Source organism: Sciurus carolinensis, chromosome 6 (assembly GCF_902686445.1).
Source record: "Sciurus carolinensis chromosome 6, mSciCar1.2, whole genome shotgun sequence".
Taxonomy (NCBI): domain Eukaryota; kingdom Metazoa; phylum Chordata; class Mammalia; order Rodentia; family Sciuridae; genus Sciurus; species Sciurus carolinensis.
The window spans coordinates 73,857,816-73,870,674 of NC_062218.1; the positions used below are offsets into that span (position 1 = coordinate 73,857,816).

At 34.9% G+C, this 12,859-nt stretch overlaps 1 protein-coding gene across 12 annotated transcripts in view; it reads right to left on the reverse strand.

Annotated features, from left to right (window-relative positions):
* Positions 1–12,859, reverse strand: part of Mef2c (myocyte enhancer factor 2C) — a 161,153-nt gene that overhangs the window by 63,102 nt on the left and 85,192 nt on the right. For all 12 annotated transcript variants that reach the window (XM_047554918.1, XM_047554919.1, XM_047554912.1 and 9 more), the window contains one exon: positions 8,394–8,597. In XM_047554918.1, the coding sequence (XP_047410874.1) occupies positions 8,394–8,597 (204 nt within the window). The remainder of the gene's footprint in view (positions 1–8,393; positions 8,598–12,859) is intronic.

Genomic DNA, 12,859 nt, shown 5'->3' on the forward strand with positions numbered 1-12,859 from the left:
TGCCCAGGCTCAGACTCTGATGCACAGTAGGCATGTAATAAATGCCTGCCGCAGGAATACAGGACAAAATAACTATCTGCTCTCCAGTTCACGTGTACTTTATTAGGCTGTATCCATCAATCATCATGCCAGTTATCTCAATGAGCAAGTTTGTTAGATTCACTACTTTCACCATTTACTGTCCAATACAAAGTTTCCTTGGTGATTGATGGACAGTTATACATGAGAGCCACTAGTCTCATATAGCTATTGAGTATGTCAAGAGTGGCTAATCAAAAGTAGGACTTATACCTGAAGTTTTAATTTCAGTTTCTATAGCCACAGATGACTAGTGGCTATCTTATTGATTAATATAGATCTATTTCATTTCATCTGAAATCTGGTTCTATTATCCAGAAAGAATTCACATAACAGAAATGACTTGGTTTGTAATTGTTATACCACAGAGGTAAATACATCATATATTTGGAAATCTGTACAATAGGGCTAGGGATAAAGATCAGTGTTAGAGCACTTGACCACCATGTCCAAGGCCCTGGGTTCAATTCCCAACAAAGAAAAAAAAAAAAAAAAGTATAACATTGAAAGTAATTCAGTTTTAGAACAAGAAAGAAAAAAAAAAAAAAAAAGAATGGAGTTGGTTTTAGATCAGTAGTTTATGATCAGAGTAACTCTAACCTCAGTTTTTCTTCTATGACATGGCTTCCTTAGGGAAATGGTAATGTTATTTGTTTATGACTAAGAAGTAATTTGCATGCTATTTTGGAAAACAAAAGTATCTAATTCAGAAACTGTAAGAGGAGTTACTATTATTAATTTATATATCGATTTTCTTGTAAAATTTTAAGATGTGAGAATAAGCCAACCACCCATTGTATAGCTTACTGTTTATAATGTTTCATATTCTAGAACAGTAGCTCTAAATAGTTACTGAGTTTATTTACTAAAACATAAAGATAAGAGATTTAATTGATATGAAGAGGCTTTCAGAATCTAATTAACCTCCCAGTTAGTCATTAACTCTATGACCTTTAGAAATAATTGACAGAGAATTTTTTTCTCTTATACAGAACTTCCATCAGATGGTTAAATTTCAGGGTAGCAGAATATACTCAATACCACAGAGGAGTCTGACAAGACAATATGCCAAGTAACTAGTGGCAAAATAGGATATATTTACAATAATATAATCTATCTTCCTACTCTGTTGTGAGTTTTATCAAGTCTTTTCCAAAATGTCCTATAGATTAGTTTGACTATAAGAAAAGGGATTTGCAATTTAAAAACAAACCAAAACAAAACCAAACAAAAAATCCAGCAATACAGTGAAGAAACTGAAATAATAAACATTCCTTTGATGTTTTAAGAGTCATCTTTTTTACTATGACTCTGGAAGAACTCAAAATTATTACTAAGTCTTCATTTTTGACTATTTCACTATATATTCAGTAACAAATCTTGAAGTAAGAGTGTTCTAATCTTTCTTATTTTATTTGATACCCTTTAAAGTCAAACAATGTTACTTATTTATTTAGGTGCTATGGATGACTAGAATGCCACCTGAGGTCCCAGTATGCCGCTACCCCATGAGTTATACACACTGTGAAATCTATAAATATCAGTAAAAACTGACAATTCTGTTCCAAGCTAAATGTTTTTTCCCTTTTTACTTTCAGGTATAAATGGGGAAACACATGAGAACCTCCGTTTACTCTAGCAAGAAGGCTCATGTAAAATAATAATAATGGTAAAGAAGTTATATTACTGACAGAGGGTTGCATTTTGAAATCAGTCTTTTTTATTCCTACTGTGGAATTATTATTCCTAAATAATTTTATGTTGACTGTGTTAGTACTAATGCCTATAAACCATTAGAGCTATACAGGAACAGAGATGAGAGAAAATTCTGTTTTATTGCCTTGTACATATGACTTACATAATCTATATGCACACTATTGTTCAACAATGACTATTAATAAATGAGATGTGAAACAGCTTTTTATGTGTGCAAAGCATATGCAAATTAAATAAATATATTATTTTAAACAAATAGCTCTTCAAATTTGATATATAAAATCATTGTGATATAGTTTTGAGAAACATGAATACATTTAAAAATTTTTAGTATAATTTGTTCTTTTAGACTTTTGGGAACCAATGCAAATATAGCTTATAAGTATTAATAAACACTTCAGAGTATATAAACAAAAATGAAAAATATGCAAAAACTTTTTCAGAATTATGATTTTGCCCTTGGAAGTCTCAATACTGAAGGCTTAAGTCTTTATGAAATATACTAATTTGTTCATTTTTCAAACTATCAATTGAAAAGCAATTATATCCTTGATTTAACAGAGGACAGGGCAGGCTTGCTGAGTCATTAGCAGTAAGAACCATTTCAACTGTATTTTAAAGTAAACCTAAGAAGAATTTGTAATTTACTTCGAGAATATTATCTCTCTAAATTCTTTCACAAAGAAAAAGACTGTTTTTCCTGAAGAAATTAAGTTACTTACTATAAAGTTAAATACTAAGTCCAATGTTGCTTCATGTAAATTTAAGATAGTGACAAAAAGGGTCTATCATTTCTCTGTTCATGAATTTCAAGTTAAACAAATAAACACTCCAGCTCACATTATCTAGCTTACATGGTCAGGGCTCCTGGTCAGCCTGGACAGCTTGCAGGTGTTTGCTGACCAGATAGTGAGTTTACTTATTGACTCTGTGGTTACAAGGTTAGGAGTAAGACATACTTTTAGTTTTGCAATGAATGTTTAGTTCTAAATTGGTGTCTCAATCAGAGTGAACATTTGTACTCTGGATCTAAAGTGATAAGGCTACTCAATTTTTCACATCTGTAATGCACTCTTCATATTTTATATGAGGAAAAAAATTAACTAAATAATTGATCTTGGCATTAATTTGAGAAAAAACATTAGTTTAAATGTCTCCTCCTTCACATTTCAATCTTGAACTAGTCTTATCTCAGAACTTCTGTGATGATCAATGGGTTCTTTATTTTCCCTGTTCAATTGAGTAGCCACTACTCACTTAAAAGTGAACCTGAATTGAACATTTTATGTAACTGAGATTCATTTACATGAAGAGCCACATGTGGACAGTGACTACCATATGGGACAGCACAGATGTAGACTTGAGTGTTTCTCACAATCCATTCTATCAAATTTCAATGAACATTTTCATTCAATTTATGAAAAGTTTTTTCAAACTTCAAATGAGTGTGTGTCTGCCTTTTGTCTATTTATTCTATTAAATATATTCTAAGAACCTGCCCTCTCTAGACCTCACTGGGGATTGATGGTGAGCAAAATGCATACCATCCTGCCCTTCAGGAGTTTCTAATCTAGGGTAGAACCAGCAACTGGATAACAACTTGAACAGAGGTCTGAGAGGAAAACAGAACACATTATGACTAAAACAGAGGAAAGCACCTAAAACAATCCTGGGGGCATTCAACTAGAACCAGACTTGAAAGAATAAGTAGAAGTCATGTAAAAACCTGGTAAAATTTCTAAGACAAAGCAGAGTGTGGAGAGACTGGAGGGTATAAATATGTCTAATGTGTCTTTATGTGTCAATAATATGTCAATTTATTAGTTAAGATATAATGAAAGTTCAAGTAAAACAGAAATATTGTCATATTTTACATCCATTCCCAAATTCTTAAGACTGTATTTGTAAGTAAATTCAATTCCACAAATGGGGCATTTGCTTTTCAACAAAAAATTGCATTCAACTATTTTCACCAAACTATATGCAAGGGCAGTTAGCTTGTTGATAACCTCCAGTAGCACTCTGAAGCAATAAAAGTTATAAGCTATTTTAAGGCCTTTTAAGTTTCAATTTAGGCCTTAACTGTTAATGTGCAAGGAAATATTTTGTGCAATAACGGTTTTTAGATGTCTGAATCCAAACAGGATTCAGGTGACAGAAAACAAAGTTTAAGGCAAATATAATCTCAATCTCCCCCCTCCTACACACATACTCGCCCATTCTTGCACCTAAAAATAAAAGCCAGTAATCCTCTCTTGAGACAGGTGTGCATCAAAGGTTCCTTCTGCAGGAGTTACATCCATCTTCACACTTCCTGGGGGGCAACAAAGGGTCTGTGTTTTGCCTACCTTTCACAAATAATCACTGGACTCCTGGTTCTAGCTAGATGAGCAGCTCAGTAGAATCACTGAGTCACTGAGGGGTGAGAGGTTCCTTGCTGGTCAGGTACCAAACAATACGCTCATTATGCTGGATAGGGAGGTGACCTGTCTGGGACTTCTGTCACTACAAGGAGTACCTGGAATACTCTGGTCAAATACATACTGCCTGAGAGTTTTGTTGAATTGTTTAACCTACACCTTCATTTCAACATCATAGATTGTGCTAAGGGGTCTGTTTCTTTTACTTCCAGTTGTCTCCAATCTGATCCTTAACAAGAATGCCTGTCTTCTGCTATTTCAGAATCCCTCAAACAGTGCTGTGTGTAAACTGCAGCTTGCTATGTCACTGCTCAGTGAAGCATTGCCCTGTTAGCAAGTTCTGTGTGATCTGCATTTGGCAGGTCATCCCAAAGTGCTCAACAGCCCCATCTTCTTCCCAGAACAGAGCCCAGAAGAAACTGCTTGGGTAATCTCTCCTAGGTGGCTTAGAGAATGAGGAGTAGAGCTAGACACTGCAAGTTCTTCATACCATCAGAATCCCGACTGAGTTTCAATAGCCTCATAACTAGCATTTTGGATAAATATCCAGTGTATGTATCAGGCAGTTAAATAAAATGAACTATCTTCAAAGGCAGTGCTTTTAACACAATAACTATTTTTTTAAAACCAAAGGATTAAAAATTTAACACATTTACTAAATCTTGCATATTTATATATTGTATCTAAACAGATATTCAAGTTGCATTATAATATAATAATAAAAAAGCCTATCCCAGTCTGTCTGTTAAACCTTTGTGAATCTTTGTGCCACTATAACAGTAGTACTAATTATCAAGCAAAGACATGATAATTACACAAAGCGTTCTTGCTAAAAGGAGGAATCTTTTTCAACACCCACACACTGCACTACTTCCTATGACCCTATAACACTACTCTGGTATGGCCCAGAGATTTGTATTTCAGTATAAATGCTGGAAATCATATTATTTCCCCCCCACACACCCCACAACTCTTTCTTTTTTTCTTTCTTGTGAGTAAACTCTTTTTAGAGGGTTTGGGGAGAGAGGTAATGGTCCAAATGGGAAATATAAAACTAATGACCCTTCATGAAACATATTATGCTCCTCATTAAACTTGCTCAGTTAAATGTATTCCATTAAATTAAAATAAATAGGATTTAAAATTTGACCCAGGAGTAGTAAACTATCTTAACTTTCAACTTTATGTTAGATCCCATTCTAAGATTGGATTTCTCCAGTCCCTGATGTATTGCAGGTACTTAGCTTCTAACACAATTTATGTCTTAGTGTTTTAGAGGTTTACAAACTTACTGTGTCCAAGAATTACTCGGAGAACTTGTCATAAATGCAGTTTTCCACCCAAAGCCCTACTTCTCCACCAAGTATCTCAAGCATTCTGACTTCAGTGATCAGCACTTTGAAAAACATTCCTTGTGAGGGGGCTATAAAATTTTATCAAGCTTGCTTTACTCCTTTCTCCATCATCTCTGTCATTACTAAAATGTAGAAAAGGCAGCTATGCGAAGAATGTGTGATTCAGGCAATTGAGGAGGGCAGACTCATAATGTATTAGATTTGCATGTTATGTTCATCCAGAGAATTGAGCCATAGACTCTCTAAATTTTGGTCAAGGAGCACCAGAATGTTGTGTTTTGTTTTGTTTTGCAATTTTTTTTTTTTTTTTTTTTTTTTTTTTTTTTTTTTTTTTGCAGTGGTGGTGATTAAACCTAGAACTTTGTGTGTGCTAGGCAAGTGCTCCACCACTAAGCTACAGACTCAGTTCCAGGATATGTTGTGTTGAGAGATTCAGAATTTTAATCTACTGATGTTAAGTGCAAAAAAAAAAAAAAAAAAAGTTAGAAAGATAAAATGGAGCCGCTCCTTTACTCTGTTTAAAATAATGCTTTAAAAAAATTTTTAGCCAGGCATAGTAGCACACACCTGTAATCCCCACAACCTGGGAGGCTATAGCAGGAGGCCTGCAAATTGGAGGTCAGTCCATCTCAAAATAAAATTTAAAAAAGGAAAAGAGTTGGGGGTATAGCTCAGGGGTGAAGCACCACTGGTTTCAATCCCTGGTAGTAAATAATAAGAAGAATGATGACCATGATCATGCAGCAAAGTATTTTCAGATTTGATACCTATTTACTTATTTATTTATTTAATTTTTGGTGGAATTGAACCAAGAGTCTCATCCATGCTAAGCAGGAATTCTACCACTGAGTTACTAAATTTCAATCCCCAGTTTCTTTCATTTTTGAGATAAGAAAATATCATCCCAGAGAAGCTAACTGCCACACAGCATGATGGTGACAGACAAGATTCAAATGCAAGACCTATGACCCTTGACCCAGTACCATTCTCACTGGCCCTTAAGATGTGATCTGACTCTCTGATATCCACCTGTGCAGGAATATGAAAATCTCATACAGTATGTGAAATTTTAAGTCACCTTTAAGTCATAAGAGCATATTCCTAAGCAAAACCCTCAGAAGATGATTTTTCTAAATTTTAAACTCTTTTATGGAACGAATCTTAAAAGTGAACACATTTTCCAGTTGGTTCATTATGTTCCTAATGCATTTCATGGTACATTAATGACTGGAATAGTTTAATGACAAATTCCAACTTAAATTTGTTTGTTAACCTGAAATTTCTATTGTGATGGTTCTAGTAAAGAGATGGAGTATAAAGTTTTTTGTTTTGGGAAAATGTTATAAATGTGTCTGCTCACATCCACTCACATGCACACATAGGCACCTATGAGGTCTGACAACCAACTAGTTCTGTTCACTTTTGGGTTTGTTCATGTACTTTCACATTTAGGTGTGTTTGAATTAAAACTCTGAAATGCAGGTAAATTTTACAAGCGATCTTAAATTGGATGATCAAGGCAAGCAAACAATTCAAATCATCAATCAATGAGAAACTATAATGATGTGCAGTATCTTAAGCACAGAAGGTCAACTTACACACATCTGTTTCACTGTAATTATTTGCTTGGCCTTATTAGACAAAAAAAAATACAAAAAAATAAAATTAAAAAATTGATCAGCTCAATACTTCTGAAAAACTCTCACATAAAATCAAAGAAATGAGAATTAGTCTTAGACAATTACGACAAGCAGGTATAAAAGAAAGGTGGATGTGGGAGGCATATTAATTTGATCAGAATTAGTCCTAGATTTTTTTTCCATAATATGGAACCAGCCTCAGTCACAGGAAGAGTGACTCTGAGAACATATTTCTGAAACATTTATTTTCTTTTAATTTTGGGAAAGCAGGCACAAACTAGTAAACCAAGAGCAGACAAATAGGTGAGGAAGATAGGCAGATGGGAGCAATTTTCATTACACCCTCTCTCTTTGGCTTAGGGGTCATCCCTCATGAAGGGCACTGCCAGGTCCCAGCATATAAATGGGATACCTGGTGAAAGTATTCAGACAGTTTAGATTAAAATTGTTTGGCATGTGACTCATGATATCCAATCTAAAACATTTTTGAGTTTTAACATGATGCTCATTTATTTTTGCCAAAGTTTTCAATATGATTTTGATGAAACATGGGGCTAAAATTTAGAAATTCATCTTTCAGCTGTTTTCTGATTCCATACAATGGGATTTCACTGCTATACAAAATGATAAAATTTTTAAGGAAAAAAAAAACATTTTTTGGAGAATAATTATCTTTACATTTCTAGAAAGAATGCATATGAAACAATGAATTAGAAGAGAAAAATTGAAGTGTAAGGTTGGAGTGAGTTCATTTTAAAAATATTTTTTAAAAATATCTTTTCTTGGACTATGTTGGGAAACTATTACATACTCCTATCATCAGAAATTATGTGAAATGTGGATGAGCTGCCCTTAACAGTTTCTGACTCTAGACTACTGATAACAGACCAATGGGCAGTGAACACTCATGAAGGATAAGGTGACAGATTTGACCCTGGAACTTGATTTCTAGCAAGGGCCGGATCCTACCTTGTCCCTATCCTATCACTTTAACTTGCACTTAGAGGACATGGGAAGGGAAATATCGGAGGAATTGGGGTGATATCTCATAGATATCTATGAGACTGTGAACATCTGAGGAAAAAGGTGGTGTGTGTGTGTGTGTGTGTGTGTGTGTGTGTTGGGGAGGCCTACACCGGCAAGGTTCTGCCGAAGCCTGGAGCTCAGCAAGCTTGCTCTCTCACCTCCACGATGTCCGAGTTTGTCCGGCTCTCATGCGGCTCATTGTACTCCGTGTACTTGAGCAGCACCTTGTCCATGTCGGTGCTGGCGTACTGGAACAGCTTGTTGGTGCTGTTGAAGATGATCAGTGCAATCTCACAGTCACACAGCACACTCAGCTCGTAAGCTTTCTTCATCAACCCAAATTTCCTCTTTGTAAATGTCACCTGGAAAAAAAAGATAGCAGACAATTTTTTTTTTTTTTAAAGAAAAAACATTTGTGTGTGTGTCTATGTGTGTCTGTTTGCAGTATTTTTTTTTTCCTTTACAAAACAATGGTGTGCAGTTGTTAGAGCTTTGGGCACTAACACATTTGGAGAGAAAGCAAATAAATCTAAACTAATTTCGGCTCAGAATTTTAAAATGTGAGATTCCTAGCTTGTTGCATAACATGAAACTGGAAATGCAAGATTTAATGTTCAGCATCTTAAGGTGATCAGAGAACTGCTCATATTTCTTTGAACCATTTAAGATTTTAAAAAGATTAATTTCAGCATGCTTAGCATCTTTTCCAACTATAAGTTTAAAACTTGTTTTTTTTGACCACTTTAAGACTGGACAAGACATTATGAGCTGAGCATTTTCCTTAACCTTGTTTAGTCTCATGCCACTTAATTGAAAACACTGGAAAGCTTGACTGTGTTCTCAAAGTTGTATTATTTTTTCTAGAAATCCATCAAGGCATTGTGAAGTACTTTAGCCATAATACTGTTAGGATTTTGTTTTCATTCTTTTGCGTATCTTTTTTCCCCTCTCAGGCCAGAAACCATATTGTTATTTTTGATTTTTTCTTCTTTTAATCTAATCTATTACCAAGTCCCATAATTCCTTCCCTCAAAATATTTCTCAAGTTCACACTTGTCTATTTCCCAGGCAGCTCGATCATTCATGTCCTTATCATTTCACTTTCGACCAGCCTAACAGCTTCCTGTCCTAGAGGATCTCTCTGCCTGGCATCATTCCCTCCTCAATTCAGCTCAATCTGTAAATTCTGTCTTTCTGCTCACGAGCTGTCCTCAACAGCTCCCATTCTTGCACTGTTCTCTTCCTACCTGTCAATCCCACCAAAAGTAAATGCATATCTTTCACTCTTCCCATCTCAGCCTTCTCTTGATTGAACTTCAGCTTGTATTCCAGCCTGCCCACCAAAAAGGAATGAACAGTTTAAATTATAAGGCTGTATATGGTCTAGTGTTTCCCAGTAGGTATTATGCAGAAGAGGATTCCAATAAAATACTCCTTTGAGAAAAGTTCAATGGCCCAGTATGTTTCGGAAGGAGGCTAAGGAACTATTTAAACTTTGTTTAACCTGCTTTCCCATCTTATGGCTGACAGAACCATTTGTTTATTTGATTATTTTAACACTTACTATGATTCTTAAGAACTAGTTTTTGAGGCACATACTCTGAGAAATGTTGACTAACTTAATTTAGTTACTGATTTCAGTAGGGACTAGTTAAATTTTTTTCTTGCCTTCACATCCAGCAGAGGTCAGGCCATTTTTTTTCTACTATGTGTTTGTAATTCCTAAATCTAGATTCCCATTCTTTCTTTCTGTCTCCAGATACCCCATGGATGTTCTGCAGTCCTATGTTGATCAAAATGTCCTAGGAATAGAAACCTCCAAAGTTCAACCTCATTATCTTTACTCCCCCTTCTGGATTTACCATCTCTTCATAAGCTCAGCCACCCAAACTCAAGAGTGAGCTTTTTTTTTAAACTTATTTATTAGTGTATCATAGTTACACATAATATTGGGGTTCATTTTGACATGATCATACAAACATGGAGTATAATTTTCTCCACTTCAGTCCCCAGTATTTCCCCTTTCTGTCCCCTCTTCCTTCCCCCTGTGCCCTTTCTCTACTCAGAGTGAGGTGCATTTTTTAGTACCGGGGCTTGAACCCAGGGTGCTGTACTACTGAGTACATCCTGAATCTTCAGTTCTTTTTATTTTGTTTTGAGACAGGATCTCATTAAGTTGCTTAGGGCCTCACTGAGTCATTGAGGCTGGCCTCAAACTTGCAACCCTCCTACCTCAGCCTCCTGAGCCACTGGAATTACAGGCCTGTGCCACCTTGCCCAGTTCAGAGTGAGCTTTCAATTACTCCTTCCACTCCCACTCCCAATCCTAACACCTAAATAAATGTATTGACAGGAACCATGGGCTAGCAGAAAGAAAATCTGGCCCCCAGTCTCCTCATTTCTGCACATTTTGGTAGCTAGTTATTGTTTTGCTTATCACCCTTCATTTTTCCTTAGTAGCTCTGACATGCTATAATTTGTATATTTCTTGCCATGATTTGTTTAATTTATGTATTTGCACTATAGTGCATGCTCCACAAGGGTATGTGCCATTTTTGTTTTGCTCACTGCTGTCTCCTGGTGCCCAGAGCAGTAGACAGACATGAGCACAAGGTAAATGTCTGCAAAATAAAAACTGAATATGGGAAACTATTGTGTCAAGTCTTTAGAAATAATAAGTTGATATATGTTATATAAAGTTATGTGGTAACTTTTTCCAGGAAAATTCATACATAGAATTTTTAAAGGATAAACTTGTACTTAATAATAATTAACTTTATTGCAGTAGCATTGATGGTAGCATGGGAGAAAGGAAAGAACATGGAGTCTAAGATTTAGAGAACCCTAGGTTTGAATGCAGAATGTGCTCTTTGCTACACATGAGAAATTCACATAAACTTCTTGGAGTTTGATTTTTCATCTATAAAATGGAGATAATACCTACTGTCAGGTCTGCTGTGAGAATTATGTAAAATAATGTATGTGCATTACAGAGTACAGTGCTTAGAGTAAATGCTCCATAAATCTTGGTTCCCATCCATTTCTTAGTTGACTAAGCAGGAAATGGAGAATTAACAAAATATATGCCTTAGTGTCTTGAAGAATCCACAGATTAGGACTATTTAAGGTGGCTACTACTCCCAATAGAAAGATAAAGCTGAACTATCCCTGCTGACCATGCTTTGCAGAAAAAAGCATTTGGTATCAGCCAGCCCACATCAGCTAGTCTGTATCTATTCAGACGTCATTTGCATTTCAACGTGGACAGTTTTTCTCTGTAATAATTGCCAGTGTCTCACCTTCTATTCATGATTATTGTTTTTCTCAAGCACTTCTGAAAAAATACAGCTAGCATTTTATTTTCATATCTGATTACCATACAACTTTAGAAACATTTATTCTTTAGAAACAGATGAGTTACAACTGATATTAAGGATGGGCTAGAGACTAAAGAAATATAATCATTAAGTATACAGAATCATTCAAAATGTCACTTAATGTTTCTTTCAGATGCAATTTAGTTATGAAACTATAACTGCATGATGGTATTTCATTCAATGAAATAGGCTACAGAATAGATTCAAAACAGAAGGCACTGGCCCAAAATACTTTCGTATGTATATCTCAAACCACTTTTAATCAGACTTCATGACCACAAACTGTAGGTGGAATGTCTCAATACAGTATGGTTTCTGTTGTATTCAAACCTCAGAATTTAGCATGTTACAACACTCGCCATCAAAGTGCATTTCAGTACGAAAATATCACTAAAACTACGTTTGTGTTTATTCTTAGATGCTCCTCAACTTTTGTGTAACCAAATAGGCTGCTGGATAATGCATACTTATTTAATAATACCTGTCAAAAAGTCAGTGCATATAGCTTCTTTTCATTAAAACTGCAAACTGAAATGATGATGACTATATTAAAGCATTCAAGAAAATATCTTCAAAATCTACTCTTAATTGCTCTAAATTTAATTCTGTATTATGTTCATATTCTTCATAGCATACTCAAAATGTATTTTATAAAGCTTTTTCTCATTGTTCATCATTAGGTAAAATTGTTTTTAAGTTTTAAGCTTTCCAAAGAGATCTGGGATATTACTCTTCGTTTAAAATATGCCACTCAGTGACAAAGATTGCAATCCAGAGCTTTTATACTCAAATATAATAATGTATTGTAATGATTACATTTTTCATAACTTGACAATAGTTTGTAATGGGGCAAGGCCATATTTCTATTTCAATAGCATATTTTGAACCTTAGGTGAGACAGAATGCTGTTTTTACAGTAGTTAGGTAAAGAGATGCTCTTTCTCATGTAATAAGTACACATGCATAGAAAGTAAAACTACCTTGTAAACACTGACCATTTTATGTTATTTTTTTTACCTGTTGAATCTTTAAATAGCCCTCAATGTTGTTGATCACATTTTAAGAAGATGTTTCATTATTCAGTTTCATAGTAACCCTGAATTTTAAGTCCTATCATAAGGGCAGGTATCACACCCCTTTGTGACAATATGTATAGAATTTATGGGGTATAAAACAGAAATTAATATTACAATTTGCAATTGAGAACAGGCACGTTCATCAAAAGCAGCTACATACAATTCAATTCC